General features: G+C 38.2%; 1 protein-coding gene across 5 annotated transcripts in view; it reads left to right on the top strand.

The window, feature by feature from the left end:
* Window positions 1-17,457, top strand: part of VEZT (vezatin, adherens junctions transmembrane protein) — a 49,318-nt gene extending 31,861 nt beyond the window's left edge. For 3 of the 5 annotated variants that reach the window (XM_058021959.1, XM_058021958.1, XM_058021960.1), the window contains 6 exons: window positions 2,632-2,779; window positions 5,612-5,943; window positions 6,556-6,749; window positions 10,862-10,962; window positions 12,090-12,297; window positions 16,286-17,457. In XM_058021959.1, the coding sequence (XP_057877942.1) occupies window positions 2,632-2,779; window positions 5,612-5,943; window positions 6,556-6,749; window positions 10,862-10,962; window positions 12,090-12,297; window positions 16,286-16,866 (1,564 nt within the window). In that variant the 3' untranslated portion in view covers window positions 16,867-17,457. The other 2 variants (XM_058021963.1, XM_058021961.1) reach the window with 1 other exon arrangement.
* The last annotated feature ends 860 nt before the right edge of the window (window positions 17,458-18,317 follow it).

The following is an 18,317-nucleotide window of genomic DNA, read 5'->3' as shown; positions in this document are numbered from 1 at the left end:
TGCATTCTGTGCCTTTGAGATGCACCGGGCACAGGGACATTTGCAAATTTCATGTAGTAAATCTAGTAAAAACTTGTTTCTGCTCTGTAAAGGTTTAGTTATTGCATCATGAACTGTTAGAAAAACCCATACCTTTAACTAGGGAGAGGGCAAGTTCATGCAAGAAAACAAGTAAGCTAAACAAAAAGTAGTACCCTCTTGAGATGATAAACGCTTAAATTGCCACACTGAAATATCTGAGTAGGGACACTTGGGCATTTTTCAGTGCAGTGTTTCTTCCTTGACCAGCCAGTTCATCACATGCTTAGCTCACCCCTGGTTAGCAGGTGAGAATTTGTAGAAGAGCAGCTTGGATTTCCTAGGGATCCTGTGAATCCCTCCTATTAGGTCTTCAGATGGGAATGTGCTTTTGAAGACTGAAGTATGAATGTTAAATTGTTACATACAGGGATACATTAGCATTCTTGCTTTTCTATAACTAAATAAGAGTGTCTAACCTGATAAGAGGTTAGACATTCACTGTACAGGTATTTTATTCTGGATTTGACAGTTCATTGTTAAGTAGCATTGCCTTCTCTTCTTTCCAGCTAATAAAGCATGTAAGTTAAACAGATGAATGAAATATTTTCACAGAGACAAAGAAAAAATTAACTAAGATAGTTAGGCTTTAGTATTTTGGCTTTAACTACTGACTGGGAGTCAGTAGGGCTAAAAATACGACGAGATCAAAGTGCACAAAGGAAGTGTGTTCCTGTATATAATGGTGTGTATGTGTTTAAACTCTCCAAATGTTTGATCCTTAGGAAGTTAATGGGGGCATGGGATCAGTTCTCTGCTTTGAAATGGGAGTGGAAGGGCTGCAATAGAGGAGGGCAAGGCAGGAGGTGCAGGAGGCCCCTGGGAATTCCTCCCTGGCTGAGACACAGCATGGGTAAGTGGCTCCTTGGTCAAACCTCACATTTGAGATGTTGCCTGGAATTTATTTTTAGCATGACTTAGGAATCCATGTGTGTCCAAACTGCTTTTTGTGGTGTTCATACTGTTGGAAATGCCATGTTGCAGGAAAAGGCTAACCAGGAGTACAAGTAGTTTCTAAGATTAGTGGTCCTAAAGTGTTTTGACCTGACTTTTCAATTTCTGGTGGAGTTACCATCCTCATCCTGTGTGCTCCCTCTACTGGGCATGCTGTCAGGTTAATTCAGAATAGACACCATATATGTGAGGCAGCTGCTGGTGACAGCAGTAATGTTCTGATCCTAATTAATTTACAGGGTTTTGTTTGAACATTTAATAAGCTTCTTCCTTTCCAGACATTAGGAATAAAGGAGGGAGAAATGTCATTTTTTTAGATACTGGACACTTTGCTTTACTGTTTCCTGGGACACAGAATATTACTTTTTCCTGCAATGTTCTTCTGCTTAACTGGTAGAAGTCTCTTGAGGAAATCAGTTTTGCAAGTTCAATCCTATGAGAATTTAGCACATGGAAAATTTGGGTGTGAAAGCAGATGGAACTCATAGCTTCCCCCTGAAAACACATTAGATGGACAAGAGACAAGTGCTTCTAATTGGCTTTATGTGCAAGAGATGAGAGCATTCAGTTTCTAGATCAAACTATAAATGAAAAACAAATATATTAAATTAAGACCATATTTTAATTAATGCTTTACAAATAGAGATATATTTCTGTGGTACAAATGTGATTTTGTACTTATGGCCATAAGTTTACATTTCTGTTTTAAAACGAATTTTACTATTTTGTGACTGGGTAACTATCAGAAGACATGCAAAAAATATTGAACTGTTCCTCCCCATCCTGAGGCCATCCTAAAATTAGTACTATTCTAATAATAAATAACTTCTAAAAAATAATAAAAGCTGCCTAGTCTATGAATTATTTTTTCTGTTTTCTGGTATCAGTTATATTTGGCTTGCTTCCTACTTTTTAAGCATTTTTGAGGACAAGAAATGTACATTTTCCTACTGAGATTTTAAATGTGCTGAATGGTGTTGATAGATACCAGTTTGCCACTCATCCTGCCAAGATCATAATGTCTTTACAGTGATGTAATCAATAAAGTTAATGTTATGACCAGTCAGGGAGCTCCTGTTCTTCATAGAGCTCTCTGAAATGTCAAAGACCTTTTACTGTAAAGGCCTCTCTGAGCAGTCCATCCACACACAGACCTCTCAGCGAATTCACATCCTGAATTTAGTCTGTAACACAGGCTACCTTTAAAACTTAAAATTGCACAGTTGTTCTCTTTCCTCTGTTAATTTCTGCTTTAAGATTGACATGAACTATTTCTTGGAAACTCCATATTTAAAATTAAGCTGTTTCACTCATTTAAAAGGGATGCAGGGATTTTTTTATTAATCTACTTTGTTTCTTTTTATGTGTTTGTATTTTGACATAGGTGTTTTGTCAGTGTCTTATCTCCCATCCTTCTAAGAGCCTTTAAAAATTGTGCTTCAAATAAGGATTGCAAAACAGGATTCAGGTAGATTTGGGATGAAAGTATGTGATTTCATAAAAATTGCCTGGAATGAGAAACCTTATGAAGTATTTCTTTCCTTTTGTGTGTGTTTAATGCAAAAGTGGCTTTGTTTACCACCTTAACTCCAGCTAAACTTACCCTCTGAACTCGGAGAGTGACAACGTGACCAGCTACATCTGTGTGGTCCCCTTTAAGGAGCTGGGCCTGGGACTGAGTGAAGAGCAGGTCTCTGAAGAGGAGGCACACAATCTGACTGATGGCTTCAGCTTGCCTGCACTCAAGGTAAGCTCTCCTAGGAGGGCTTCATGCATCCATGCAGGCTCCTGGTGAACATCCTTCTGTTGTCATGAAGTCCTGTGGCTTGTACATCCTAACCTGTAGCAACACACTGAATGGAGGGTAAGGTGTAATCAGTCAGGCTCTTATCATGTGTTCTGCATTTATCAGCATTCACCTGATTTCTTTGTGCATGTAGAGAAAGAGAAGTTACTCAATACAACATTAGGATATTTTTCTGCAAATGATGGAAGTTCAAGTCAGTTGTTCTATAATCAGCTTGATCAATCCCCTTAAACATGATTTTTTGCTCTCTGATTTAACCTGATCCCAACTGAATAAAATAATTTCTGGATTTGTACTTAATTCTTTTTTTATCTAATCTCTTGATGTGAATAAATCGAGAGACATCAAAAATCACAAATTAGTTGTAAATGCCAAAGGGAGTAGCTGCATTTAGTCACACTGAGGAGCAGAAAACATAAGCTTGGACCCCTGCTGCCATAAGCCAGTGTGGTTCTTTGATCTTTGAAAAACTTTTAACTGAACAGAGTGACAACCATATAATGCCCTTTTTATCTATTTTTTTTTTTTTTTGAGATGTTAGGTTTTTTTATTTGCATGAGTCAATTGGAAGGAAGATCTAATTTGAATGCAAGCCTTCTATACTCTAATGACCCTCTGCCAGGGCAGTTCCCCTTTAGCATTGTCTTTTTAATGGAAAATTCCATGATTATATGACTTCTGTGTTTCTCTGGGGTTGGCTTTTGTTACAAATTTCTTCTCTTAATTTTTAGACCTTGACTTCTTTTGTTCTGACAGTAAATGCTACCAGTAATAGTGATTACTAAGCTTTGAGGCTTTGTCTAATTAGCTTTAAGCTAAGAGCTACAATAAATAGCAGCTTTTGGGATTTTTTTCTTGCACTTCATTAGCTGAAGTTCTAATTGCAACCATGTAAGCCTCCTAATTTACCCACTTCTTTTTAATCACAAGAAGCCAGTAAGAGGTGCCCAAGCTTGTAAGCTAAGCCTTTGTTTACCTGCAACTTGCAGTAATTTAACTGAACTCTGTTTTAGTTAAACTGGTTAGGATGCTTTCTGGATACAGTTAAGATCACAACAACTAGAAAATCTCAATTTATGGAACTCATGAAAGCCAGCAATGTAGGCTGGGTGTGGTATAGCTGAACCAAGCTAAATTAACAAAAGTCAGTCCTAAGCAGATTCCTGTGGAGGTATAACATACTTTGATAACCTTGGGACATATTTTTGTGGTGAGCCTTGGATGTATGTGCAGTCCTCTTTGGGTTTGTTTTTTCACTTTGAGAGAACTTTGCCTTTATAATAAAGTGTAGGTCATGCTAAGCCATATGACAAATGTAGCATGTGTCTTTTGGCTACCTCGTCCTTGAAGAAAAGCAATTTAAAGAGTGAAAATTTTTCACTTAAGAAAAACATCCCAGTTTAAGCTGAGGAGAGCCAGGTGGATATTTTGTGTCAGCAAAGATCATCAGTAGTTACTAACAGAGCAAGCTGCTTGCAACCGTAAATACATCTGGAATTTCCTTTTCTCTTGTCGTTGTGCCTTTTTTCAGGTAGGTTTTTGATTATTATTACTATCAGTTCCTGAAGTCCACTATTTTTGTATGCTGTTTTTTTACTGCCTGTGATTTATGTCTGGTGGAAGGGATTGGTCTTCTTTTGTGCTTATTACAGCATGAGCTTTTGATTTTTTTATCCAGGGCACCACACGTTCAGGGACACTTGAGTGATTGCTGCCCATTTGTTTGCTTTGTATTTTTGCACCCAGCAAAATCAGTCTTGCATGTATACCTCAAATTAATTTCATGTCATTCATGTATTCTTTTTTCTCATGAGCATCTTTTGTAAATTGAGATTCTTTTTTCTTTTGGAATACTTTCTCTGTTTGCATCCAAGTATTTTCGATGTGATGAGTAAATGTTTTACCTTCCTTGGTCTGGAATGCTTGCGAACAAGTTTCTGTCTCCACCTCATAATCACCTATAGCTGATCCCTTTTAATAAGGGCCATTATTGCAGAGAAAAGTATCATAACCTTTCCTTTTCATTTTAGACATAAAAGGTGCTGCTGTACTGTCATGGTCTACTGAGCAAACTTCTCTAAACTAAGAAAACAGTTCATTTCATTTCACTGGAAGTGGAAGTTCTCAAGAAATTGAAATTTTGGACTGCCTTGCTCCTAAATGGACTGTCCTCTTTAGTATCATATATAACATTGTGAATCAATCAATTTCTTTAAAAGAATTTTCTTCCTTAATAGTATTGGTAGAATTTCATACTTTGGCTGAAAAAAGAAATAAGTTAGCAGCTCAACTTTCTTCAGATGCAGAATATTTTTTTTGTTGAAGTACAGAGCAATTAGGCTCATGTTTCAAGGCTGGGTGTGGGGCAATGCAGTAGTTATTAGATTGTAGAAATGACAGCTTGGCCTTATAAAAGGAAAAATGTCTTTGCTGCCACTGGAATTTTGGCAGCCCTTTACGAGCCGTAGGGTATGTGGAGATTATAGCAAATAATGAAACTGGCCGACGGGAATATGAGGTTTTGGACTCTGACAACTTTATGAGCATAATTGCATTTAATATCCTTCATCAAGGAATTAACAGTCACCTAAGGTTCACAAGATCTGAACCTCACACGCTCTGGAATACCCTTCAAAAACAGTCAGCGGAGTTTTGCAGTTTTTCAAAGTTCCCGTTGCCGGCCAAGGAATGTTTTCCCGTGGTGTATCCATACATTTACTTTGGAAGTAAATGCGCACAGGTGCACGGAGCTAACCCTCCCCTGTTTTGCAGGTCCTCTTTCAGCTCTGGGTAGGGCAGAGTTCAGAGTTTTTCAGGAGGCTGGCGCTGCTGCTGTCCCCGGCCAACGCGTGCCCCGCGCCGTCGGCGTGCCCGGAGCGGCTGCCTCACCGCATCCTGCGCGACGTGGCCCAGGGCCTGCCCGGCACGCACGCCGCCTGCCTGGCCGAGCTGCGCAGGAGCTACGAGTTCTACCGCTACTTCGAAACGCAGCACCAGGCGGGCCTGCAGTGGGCAGCCAGGGGCAAGCAGCAGTGCAGGGAGCTCAACAGCCTGCAGACAGCCGTGCGCAGCCTGCAGCTGCACCTCAAGGCCCTGCTCAATGAGTGAGTTTACACCCGAATTAACAGAAGGATTTGGACTTGAAGTTCTTTGGGTTGTCAGCTTGTATCCCCAATTAAAAGCAAAAAAAGTCTTTGTGGTTGTAGCCATATCTTCACACAGATGGCTCAAAGGTTTACTATGGAATCTGATATTTTTCCTGGGTATTCTTTGAGTATCGGAAAACTTGAAGATAAGCAGTGTGCTAAGATTTTGCCTTGCTTTTGTGACTCCCTTGAAAACCATAATAATCTTCCATTGATTTTTCCACATATCAAATGCTTTATAAGAACATTCAGCTCATAGTACCTAACTAGTAAATATCCTTAAAGATTTGTCACTGCCTTCGTGAAACAGTTGAGACTGTCCTACTCCTTTAACCTTACATGTAAGAATTACTATAACAATTGCAGGTATTGCATTGTTAATCTTATACACAAGCAAGGTATCTTGATGTAGAAAAAATATTTTAAAATTTTGGGACATCTTTGAGTAATTGACTGAGTTGGGTTCTTTAAACTTAAAGGAAATAACAGTATATTACATTAAATAATGGAAAGAATGGTGGAGTCAAATATTTATTATTACTTACTGCTGTTTATCTCCTCATTACTTAGGGTAATAATTCTTGAGGATGAGCTTGAAAAGCTTGTTAGCACTAAGGAGACACCTGAGTTGACAACAGAAGCCCGTCAGGTTCTGGAACAAAAACTGAAGTTTCTGCAGCCTCATATCCAAGCAAGCAACAGCTGCTGGGAAGAAGCCATTTCTCAGGTGGAAAAAATGAGTGGAAGAAACCCAAACAAAAAAGGTAAATGTGAGAGATTAATTTAGCAGCTAATGGGATACACTTCAGAGATGAAATGGTCAGATGAATCAGTGACAACGTTCAGCCTGTGTATCAGAATTTTAGCTGAAGAAGGTCTTAAAACCATACACTTTGAAAAACTGTGTCCTTATATCAGGCTTTTTCATTGTGATGGCCTTGAAGCTTTTGTTTCAGCAAAAAATGCAACCATGCTAACTAAGTCTGTTACACCTCTGGGTTCAGATGGTTACATTTTCAGGTGTAGACTGATAATTGCTTTTTGTCTTTGATGGGTGAAATCACCTATGAAGGGTTAGGATTTTAATGAATTGCCCTCAAGATCGTAATTTATTTACTGCATTAAAATGATGCCATTAATTGAAATGATAATGACATTGTCATGAAACTTTTTTGACAATCACATTTCCTGGAACATTTCAAATCATAGAGGACATGTTGAGCATATAAAACCCATTTACTTCCTCCCTCAAAGAGAGTGAGCTAACCTTTGGTGTTCTTAAAAGTCTTAGTGAGCGAGCAGCATATCCCAGTGTTTTGTTTCTTGTCCCTGTACTGCCCATGCTGTTCTTGTGAAGCATAACGAGCTTAAATAACTGAAGTGAATTTAGGCTCTCCTGACATGGAATTGAGCCTGTAATTTCTAATCTTTCTTTTTTCCAGGAGCATTTTTACTGTGCTAGGAAGGCACAGCCCAGCATCTGAAAAATGCTGGTAATGGAGATTGTACTAGGAAAATTGGAGGGGGGAACTTGGGGTATCAGCAAGTTACCTGCAGGAATCCAAATCTGAAGTGCACTATGCTCTTAATGATGCATGGATGGAATATCCAGTAGATGGACAAATATTGCTGTGGGCCTAGAAGCAGGCAGGCCAAGGTTGTTCATGCTTACATCAGAACTTGGAGCACTGAGAGGCTTCTTGCAGGCTCTGTGCAGGTCCAGACATGGTATAAACAAACTCCTGCACTTTACCTGATAGTGCAGTCTTACAGCTTCCCCCTCAGTGCTGTGTAAAACAGCCTGTGAGGATGTTAGATGTAGCCTGATATATTTGCATGTGCTGACCTATTGTGTTTTGTTGACACCTCCACAACCTGCAGTTCTACTGATCTTTTTTCCCCTTTGCTTAAAAGCTCTTTCTAGACTACACACAATAGTATTTTTAGTTACTTTAGTTTTATTTTTACTTTGTGTATAAATTTCTCAGCAGGCCTTTTTATTATAACTTGCTTCTTTTAAAGTTCAGTACAAAAATAACCTTGTGTGTGATCTAGAAGGGATTGCATGGGAAATAAAAAATAAAATAATCCTTCACTTTTGCCCACTGCTTTCCTGGAAACGTGCTGGGATTGAACTTCTATTTTGCAACAAGTTTACTGAACTAATTCACAGGAGCTACTTTAATTTATTTTGGTCATTGAAAACTATTTTTATCTGACAACATTTGACTTTCCTGATATATTTCTAAGCCATCCAGTTTCTGTGATTGACCTTGTCAAGCTGTACATGAAGTCAAGTTCAATTCTTTTGCTGTCTTCCTACAAATTTTAACAGCTGGTCTGTCAGTCATGTTATGTAAATTACTTCATTTTTTTCCAATACTTTCTGAAAACTCTTTGAGAGAAGATACCTTCCTCTTGAATAAATATAACAGCTCAGCACAGCTTTTACATTTATGCATTACTATCCAAAACTAAATCAATCTTTTGACAAGAGCTGTTTCAAGAAACCCATGGGCTTAGAGCCTTTTGTCTAAGTGGATGCTGAGCACTTCTGCTGCCACAGATAGATGTTTAGTCCAACTAACTAGTTCAGCCTGTAGAGCATCTGTATAAAGAGATGAGTCCCCTTGAACAAGCAGTACATGCTTCTTTCCCTGAATCATTATATGTCAGAGCTGTTCTCTTACAGGTACATTAAAGAGCCAAAGCAAAGCCTTGCAGAGTAATAGATTGGACACCACACCCTCCTGTCAGCCTGTCATTGGTGCTGACACCAGCATGTGTCTTGTATTTTAGCATATAGTTCCTTCAGGGAATGCAGTTTGGCTTCCTCCTTTACATGATTTGGTGTATTTCTAGAATCAGTACCTTTACTTACTCACTGATCCTGTCAGGTACAGAGCAGAACCTCAGAACAAGTGGGGCTTTAGCACATTTAAGGGCAATCACCTCTATTTAAATTCTTTGGGCAACAGTGGACCTATCTATCATTCATCTACAAATACATCTTTGCTAATTTCCTAGAACTTTCAGCTTCTTTTCTTTATTCTTTTGCATTTTTTCATCACTGATAAAATGTATCACTTAAAGCTTCAACAATGTAAGCATGTAGTAATCTACTGCTACTATTACAGAATGGAGTAGTCTTTATAGCTAGTTACAGCATTGTATTACTGATCTTTGAAACACTGGCACTCAAACTGTTTAAATTCCATCCTTGTTCTTTTAAACCATCTTTGCAAATGGACACAACTTATTTAGATATTTATAAGACCAAGGCTGTGGTACTCTGCTGCAATCTCACCATCCCTAAGTGTTCAGTGTATAGATTAGAAATGGAAAATAGGGTTAGGTGGGGCTTGGCAAGGTCATTTAACCCATTTCCCTTCTCAAGGGTAAATTAGTATTTGTGAGTAAATGTTGTTTACCTCTTCCTAAAAAACTATCTTTAGAGACATTTTACAGTATTTCCAGGCATCTATTCCAGCACTTAATTCCATTACCAGTAGAATGTTATTACTGAATAGAAGTCCCTCTTGCTGCAATTTAAAAGCAGTACTTCTGATCCACCCACAATGGAAATCCATTTCCTCTTGATGGCACTTACATTCTCAAAGATGATTATTATGCTTCTTTCTGTCTTCTCTACATGACTCCCTATGCTTCAGCTCTTCCCTGGTGACTATGCTTTATTTAGTCCTCTTTATAATATCCAGTGTTTTCCTCTATATTCCCTCTGGTTGCCCCACTGTGTTACTGAATGAAGGGGCCCCAGACTGGGCAATATGTTCCATCCACAGCCTGATCAGTGCCAGAGTAGAAATGTTATTTCATGTGTCTTAGCAGTCAGTGCTGTTGCTTTCTATGTACTGGTTTGTAGTTTGGCTTTTTGCTTGCAGTGGGGTAGAGTTGATGGTGAGGCTCCTCACCTCTTTCTCAGTGGTGCTCCTCAGTCAGTTGTGATACATTTATGCACTTGGCTATTCCAAAGCACAAAAATCTGCAGCCATTGTCACCAAACTTCTGGGTCTGAAGTCCATTTCTACCTGGGTTGTATCAGTGATTTTCCAATATTATTTTTTATTCTAGTGGTGCCCTTCAGTGTTCTTGCAGATTATCCCCAAGTCATCAGATTTAATGAGATGCAACACCTCTCTTTCACCCATTGGCAATATTGGAGAGTATTGGACTTGAGACAAATCCTCACTCAATGTATTCCAGTCTGAAAATGGTAATCATGCTGTGATGATCCAAGAGGCTGTTCTATGCACCTAATAGCAACTTTTCCTGGCCTTTGCATTTTCCTTATAAAGATGTCATGACACCATGTCAAAAGTCTTACTGAAAACAAAATGCAGGATGTCTTTGGTTCTTTCCATATGCAAGACCTTTTTATTGCATTGCAAAATTAACATCTTCTATTTTCAACAAATTCACACTGGCTGTTATTTGTCTTCTTGCTACCTCGCAAATACCTTCCTGTAAACTTTCTTTAATTATTTCTTCCAACATTTTCCAGTCATTTGAAGCTGTTTTATCTATAATTTTTTTAAAACTTCCGAACAAAGTCTCTTCTCTGGTTTTACTGATTTTGCTTGCCATCTGCAGGTTTTCAAAGTCTATAAAATTTCTGAGATTTGTTAGTTGAAGTGTTTCAGCACAAGTTCCATTGGACCCAGCTTCTATAAAAACAGCCAAGTTACTTAAGTGCTGTTTAACAGTTTCAGTGTAACCTAACCAACCTTCTCACCGTTTTTTTCATGTATGCAAATCCTGCTTATGAAAATACCTGGACCCTGCCTGAGTGAGTCAGAAACATCATTCAATACTCAGTTTTATTTCTTTTAAATCCCTTTTCTTTTTTCCCCTAAAGGCAAAATTGAAGTTTCCTGTGACAACCTACAGCATACTACAGTACCTTTAACACAGCCTGCCATATACATAGAAAACAAAGATCCAATCCCTGAAGAGCAGGTAAAAAAAAAAAAAAGGATCATTTAAAATAATAATTGGGGATTATTTGCTATATCCATTCTTTTTTTCAGTTGCTTGTGCAGTGACCTTGTCTTGCTGAGACAGACAAGTAAGTGGCCAGTACCACTTCAAAATTGGACTTGTCAAAAAAATGTGTACGTTCCTTTTGCTGTTCCATGGAGAGGTATTCCCCATCCTGGAAAAAAGAGCTCTAGTATTCATTTCTCATATATATCATTAGAAATGAATGACCAAAGGAGAGCAGCAACTCAAGTCAAAGTAATAAAAAGTGAGAATTGCTAAAAGGCAGTATATGAAATAGTCCTACTTTTGCTGGATTAAAAGACACAGCTGAAAAAGTGACAACTCAAGCACAAATCATCCTGCCATCAGTTTGTTTAGTCTCTGCATTTTTGGATATCTTTTTACTGTAACACTGAACAATTTTGTGTTGTTAGAGGACCTCCTGGGTGATGGTTGGGCTGTCTTAAAGAGAGGTGGGCCTCCTCCATCCCAGAACTGAGTGGCAGATCCATTCTGAAAGCACAGTGAACACCCATGTTCTGCTCTGTCCCTCCCTTGCTTCTCCCCCACATGTATTCTCTCCAGCTGTTTTTCCATATCAAAAAGCTGGGACTAATTGCTTTATTGAAAATTTCTTATAATATAAATGCTGCTCTGTTTTTTTATGCTCATAATCCAGTGTATTTAAAATTGGAAGAGAAGTTTGCTATTCTCTATATCCTCTTAATAAGGATTTATGTAAGTTAAATTAGCAAGATGCATGACTACCAAGAACTGGTTACAGTGTAAATTTAAAAAAAAAAATAAACCCACATCAGCATTGCTTATTTCCACCTGTAATTACAGAGAAATGGTCTCCCATTTTCAAGGTATATCACTGGTTCCTATTTGTGTATGAAGGTAAATCTTGTTAATGAGTGGACTTGCTCCAAAATCATACAGATACTACCAAGAGCAGTGTCACGTCCACTGGCTCTGCTCAAACAGGGCTCCATTCTGTTACTGTGGTTGGTTTGTGTTGACATCACTTGATCTTGAATCAGATCATAGGATTGAGTGCACCTGACAGTGAAGATCAAGAGTTTCTTCCTTTCTTTCTTTAGGAACTGGAAGCATATGTTGATTATTCAGATACAGATAATGAATACAAAAGGGAAGACTTTTACTGCTTCTCCCAAGAAGAAAGAGAGAGGCAAGAGCGAGAGAGACAGGAATCTAAGAGGGTGTTACAAGAATTGAAATCTGTACTGGGATTCAAAGCTTCAGAAATTGAAAGACAGAAGTGGAAACAGCTACTATTCAGTGAACATGGTAAGCATTTCTTTTGAAAATTAATTCCTTCCTTAAAAAACATGGGTGTCTGCCATGGATTTCTGACTATGCTGGAATTCAGACCGTGCTTAGCTGTAGTAGTGTCTTTGACAGAGCTGTGTGGTCTTAGTTGCCATTCCATCTTTTTATATTTTAGCAGTCATTTTACTACATATTGAAATGAACTCATAGAAGTGAGAATTTGGCTTTAAACAAAACACTGAGCTAAAATATTAAACACACAAAAATATTAAGACATAAAGAAAGCTGTCAGGATATAAACCATGCAGATTGAACTGACTTTCTTTCATGGCTTTCCAGTAAATACGAATTTTTATCAGGGTGCATAAATAAATTGCTTTTCAGAATTTAAAGAAACTAGCAGAAAATTTATCCCAGACGTACAAAAGCATATAGGTTAAACTGAAGAGCTGGACTTTGAAATATTAGAGAAATAAAATAATAAAACTTCCTTTTGTTTCCATGAGAGAGTGAATACAGAACATGTTCACAAAAAAACCCCCAAACAAACAAACAAAAAACAACAAAAAAACAAACAAACAAAAAAACAAACAAACAAAAAAAAACCAAAAAAACCCCACCCCAAAACAACCCCAAAAAAACAACAAAACCACCTAAGAAGAAGAGTTCTTTCAAATTAGCCCTTTTTAATTCTGAGGACTGCTGGATGTCTCCATTCACTTGCAATTGAAAGCAGGATATGAAAATTTCTCTTGCCTCAACAAGACAGCTTGTCTGTAAAAACTTGATTCCTCTCTGCTTGAGCTATTTGATTTACTCTCTTTAAAATTGGCAGAAGTTTGTCTTTTCCTTCCTTTTATTTTCATTTCTTCCTCTTAAAGACAGGTTAGGAAAAGCTTTCTAAAAAGTGCCATGTTCTGTGTTATGCAAAACAGCCCTCAAGTCTGGCACCATATCCAAGGATTCTGCCTCTGACGGTGTCTACCAGAAAAATGAGCAAGGATTGCAAATTTCCAGTAATTTACTAGAAACACAAAGTAACAGACCATATCTATTTATTACATAGACATTATCTATGTCTCTTTTGACATCAAACCATCAAAAATATCTGTTCTTAGCAATTTTCTTCTTTACATCCATTAAGCTACAACTGTGGTAAAAGAGGTTACTTGACTATTGGTACTGATTTCTCTTCCAGTTGTGGTAAAAACCCGAGACATCAAATTGCAGCAGTTTGCTCAGGAATAGGATTTCTGTATTTCTGTTGCATAAGACAGCACACAACTCTTCACATAAATTTCTTCAAGTCTTCCTTTCCTAACTGTTGGAGGACGAAGTGATCTACCTCCAGTTTAAGTCTTCACAGACCTAGTGAAACTCTTGCACAAATAGTTTTTGTCAGGAGAACTTGCCTAGGAACATTTCCTTACCTGAGCAGGTAATACTTGTCCTGAGCAGGTAATACCTACCAGCATATCCTCAGGCCATCTGTGGCCATAGCTGGAAAGAGTCAGCTCACTCCTGTAGTTTGCAATAACTGTTCACCAGAAAGCCTTTGTGGCTCATGTTGGTTCCTTTTCCTTTCCTATTTCATTGGTTTAGGAGAGATAAAAAGGTGAGGAGGGAAGAAAGCATGATTTTCTCCAGCTGCATAGGACTAATCATTGATTATCTCCATCCTGTACAAACGTGGAAAACATGAGGGCAGTTCAAGAAAGTAATTAATATTGTCTTCTGTTGGCTCAGATTGTGTGTGTCTAATCTGACAGACTGATATGTACACCTGCTATAACATTACTGATTTTTAGGGAAATCCTTCAATATTTCTTCAAAAGAAAGACAAGTCAGTAAATATGGTATCATGGACCCTGGCATATTATGGTTTAATTTATCCATACACAAGTTCAGTCCTTAAAAAGACATTTATGTGATCTGCACTTTCCACATTTCTGACTTGGCTTATCTTGAAGATTGAAACCCAGAAACGTTCATATTCTTGTCTCCATTGGCCCAAGCCAATGGATGGCCATGATACCACTTTTCCATAGTCCTCTTGAATCTTGCTTTTACAGGACAATCAAATTCCAGAAATCCTGTGTTTTCCCAACTTGTGATTATTGTGGAAAAAGATCCTGAAATATTCAAAGACTTTAATCTGTTTGTGAAGGCACCCAGCTAGCCATTCTGACTTATCCTAACAAGGGCATGAGGGTTTTTGGTTCGTTTAGGAAGGGCTGGTGAAGGTTTCTACATAAGAGGTCAGCTCCAAACAAGCTGATATGTCTTAAGAGCACAACATGAAGTCACTTGGAGATGATAGGTTGGATTCCAGAAGAAAAAATACCATCTTAGCAGAGCACTAGACTAAAGCAAGTTTTCCAAGGCCCACTACCATGGTAATACTTCTTACAGTCTGGGTAATAGGTAGTTTATGGGAGTGTAGGTAAGCTTATGTTTCTGATCCTTTGGCCTCTTGTTGAGCCACTACATGAAAGTGCTTTTGAAAAGGTCTGCTAAGTTTTTAGTAGCTTCATTTCCATTTGTCAAACACTGTCAAACTTTCTTCTGCTGCAAAATCACTTCTAGCCTTTCCCTAACCTATCCCCTGCAAAAAAGTTCATTCTGTTGGTGGTTGTGTTGTAGCCAGCTGTTTCCCCTTCTCCCACCTTGTCCATACAACAGTTGTTTTATAGCTATTTATCGGATTTGGAAAGCCATGCTCTCAAAACAGATGAATTTCACCCTGCTTATTAATTTGTCAACTCCACAAATTGGCCAGCTACCAATCTCAAGTAGCTCTTTTTTTTCTGAGAAATTTTGCCCTTCAGAGTATTCTTTGGAGGAAATAGACAAGAAGTTTCCTCTCAAATGATAAGATTACTGTGCATATTCCTGTCTCTCCAAGCAAATGGGCAGAAATAAGTAGTAACATATTTTTTACAAGACAGGGAAAGAACTTCTCCGTAAACAACTGAGACAAGTCTGGTGCAATGCTCCTTTGGTATATCAAGTTCTAAAGCAAATGTTGCAATACACATTCAATGCCACAGTCTCTTAGTGTGCTAATGACAATAGTTATCAATGTGACAACCATAATGATGTGCCTGCCTTCAGCTAGCTAAAGTAATATTACTGAAATAGGATGCGGTTGAAAAATCCTAATAGCATAAATTTTGCTTCCCATGAAAAGTTTGTGTATTTCCCGGAGTTATTTTCATCTCTGCTTGCAGGGGTAAAGTCAGAATGGAATTAGAAAGGGAAATGCAACTTGGGAATCTGCTGCTGCCGCTCTCATTTATGCTCGTGCTGCTACTATAATGGAGCTGCTGCAGTTTAGGGAATCTGGTACTTGGAAATGGACATTATATCGTTTTGTTAACATGAAAGCCGCCCGTTCTTCAAGGAGCGATTGTACTGAGTTACACTAACCCTTAACTCTGGGAGGAGAGACTTCCTGGCAAGCATCCCGTTGCTGGCAATGGGACTCACTGCTGCTACTAACTGCAAGAGAGGCTAAATTAATGCACACTTTATTTGTGAGGACACCTACCTGACTGTGTGGTTATGTGTTGTATTTGTATGTTGTGTTGTATGAGATCAGATACTGCCTATAAGGACTTTTTCATGTACCAGCTGTCTTTAGTGGATTAGGTAAACTGTTGTTCACAAGAAGACAGTTAAATCTGTATGCACTACAGTAGTTTTACTTGGGTTTTGCTTTAACACTGAATACATCCTCTGTGTTTGATGCTGGCTTTAAACACCATCAATTTTGTGCTTTCTCTTCACATCACAGATTTTAAGGAATAGTTACAAGTAGCCGTCACGTTTCACTTCAGCTCTGTGATTAGAAAACACTTAAGTTTTGGTGTGGGTTGTATTTCTGTTCTTTTGGGATTTTTTAAAGTAATTTAAACCTTATAATCTTGCATCTTTTCAGGCAAATAAATTATTTATGTATAGCATCTCACTTTTAGTTATCATTTAATTTTTCCCCCCTTTTAAGCTGCAGTGAAACCCTTGTCTCCTGTAGAACCATTGAAGCTACTAAATAATGTGGAATCAAATATGAATTCAGATACAGAAAAGCAGGACTGCAGCCAAAGTTGTGATAAATCTGAAGAAAAAGACTCTAATCCAGAAGTGAATGCTGCTGATAAAAGCAGGACAGAATATTTGTATGAAGATCCTGAGATGGAGAAAAACAAAGACAGTATTACAGATAAAGATGTCTCTACAGGGGCTGAAGGAAGAATGTATTATCAGTGTGAAGGGGATGCTGAAGAGCTCAAGCCAAGCAGTGTGGATGGAGTAGAGGCTCCACAGCCTCCCTCTATGGATGCATTACATTCAAAAATCAAGGAGAGGCTGGCCCAGCTCCACATATCAACAGATTTTAACTTCACATCTGGTCTGGCTGCACAAGTTGCTGCCAGGTCTTTCACTTTTACTACAATGCAGGAAGAGACTTTTGGAGATGATGGGGAGGAGGAGGAGGAGGAAGAAGAAAAGACACAGGAGAATGAAGACCTTGTGGACAACTGTGAAAATGAAGAGAGAGGCTCTGAAAGTGAAGGAAAAGTATAAGTCTGAGCTGAACTTTATTAAACTAACAGCAGGCAGTTTGATGGAAAAAAACTGAGGTGGGGGGTTGAAGCTGAAAATACTGGATGGAAAAAAAAGGAGACCTACATATAATACATCATGTTCCCTTAAGACTGATACACTAAATGGGACTTCTAAGTATATTGAAAATTTGCAGGTAAGAGAAGTTTGGGATGCATCCAAGAAATAGATGGCTGTCACTTTGCAAGATCCTAGTGATGGGGGTTGGAATCTACCTTTGTGTTTTCTGTTTTATTTATTTATTGAATGACATATTGTAGTTTTTCATTTCTAAACAGAAGGAAAAGCAATGTTTTGATTTACAACAGACTCCATTTTTTTCCTTTCTGATTCTTTTGTCATGGTATCAATGTTTGTTCCAACAAAAACAGCCAGGACATTTCTTTTGGAAGAACCTGAACTGTTCTCTGTGATTGTCCACCACCACTTTTGTTTCACTCCTTGTGTCTGCAGTGTGTTGGCTAAGCCATGATAGGCATTTGTGATTCTTCAACTAGTGATGTGGCACCCAGCTAAAATGTAGAATTTTAAATAAAAACTTGAAAGAGCTAGTATTTCATGTGTCCTGGGGTATGGGGCTGAAATAGTATAAAGTTAGTCATGCTTCATATTAAGGTTTATTTAGAATTTTATGAAGGGTTAATAAATGATGTCTATAAGTTGTAATTCATGTTAGAGAAATGTGTTGTAAGTAAATTTTAGGGAAGATTATAAGCACACCAGTAGAAGGTACTACAGATAGCTAGAAGCTATCTATTGGATTGAGAGATGAGAAGTAAACACCTATTTATTAAGCCAGCTATTAATTGTTTGTTAACCTTTTGTAAACTGAACCTTAATGTAATTGTTTGATTTGATATAATGATCAATTGTACATTTTTGCTTATGTCCTGAAGTAATTTTCTGAAAGGAAATTATCTGTGAGCTTTGCAGTGTTTTGTTTGAACACCATACCTGCTTTTCACTAATGTTCTTTCACTTTTCCTTAGATCACAGCTTTAATCTGTGGGATTAAGAATCCATGAGAGAACTACAGCTGTGTATTTTGTTTCTTGTAACTTAGTTAACTGATGATGAAGTCTGGATGTTTGGTATGAGGTTATGCAGGTTGCTTTTTTCTCTGTGGTGGTGTTACAAGGAGCAGGAAACTGATGCTAACCTCACAGAGGAGCTGGTTAATGGTTTCATTGTCCTCTCTTCCTTTTGCTGTCTGACACATAACAAAGTAAAGCTCCCGTGTCTCTAATGGTGAGAGCACCACTTCTTTGTGTGGAATACTCTACTTGGACACCAGCTACACTTCCTGGACAAAACACTGCATCAGTTACTTAGAGTATTTATTGTGTTTTGCAGATTCTATAAAGGGCTTTTTAGATGCTGGTGGTGCAGAACAATATCTTTCTAGGATGGTG

This window comes from Melospiza georgiana, chromosome 4 (genome assembly GCF_028018845.1).
Source record: "Melospiza georgiana isolate bMelGeo1 chromosome 4, bMelGeo1.pri, whole genome shotgun sequence".
Lineage (NCBI taxonomy): Eukaryota > Metazoa > Chordata > Aves > Passeriformes > Passerellidae > Melospiza > Melospiza georgiana.
This window is presented reverse-complemented; position numbering and strand designations above follow the sequence as displayed.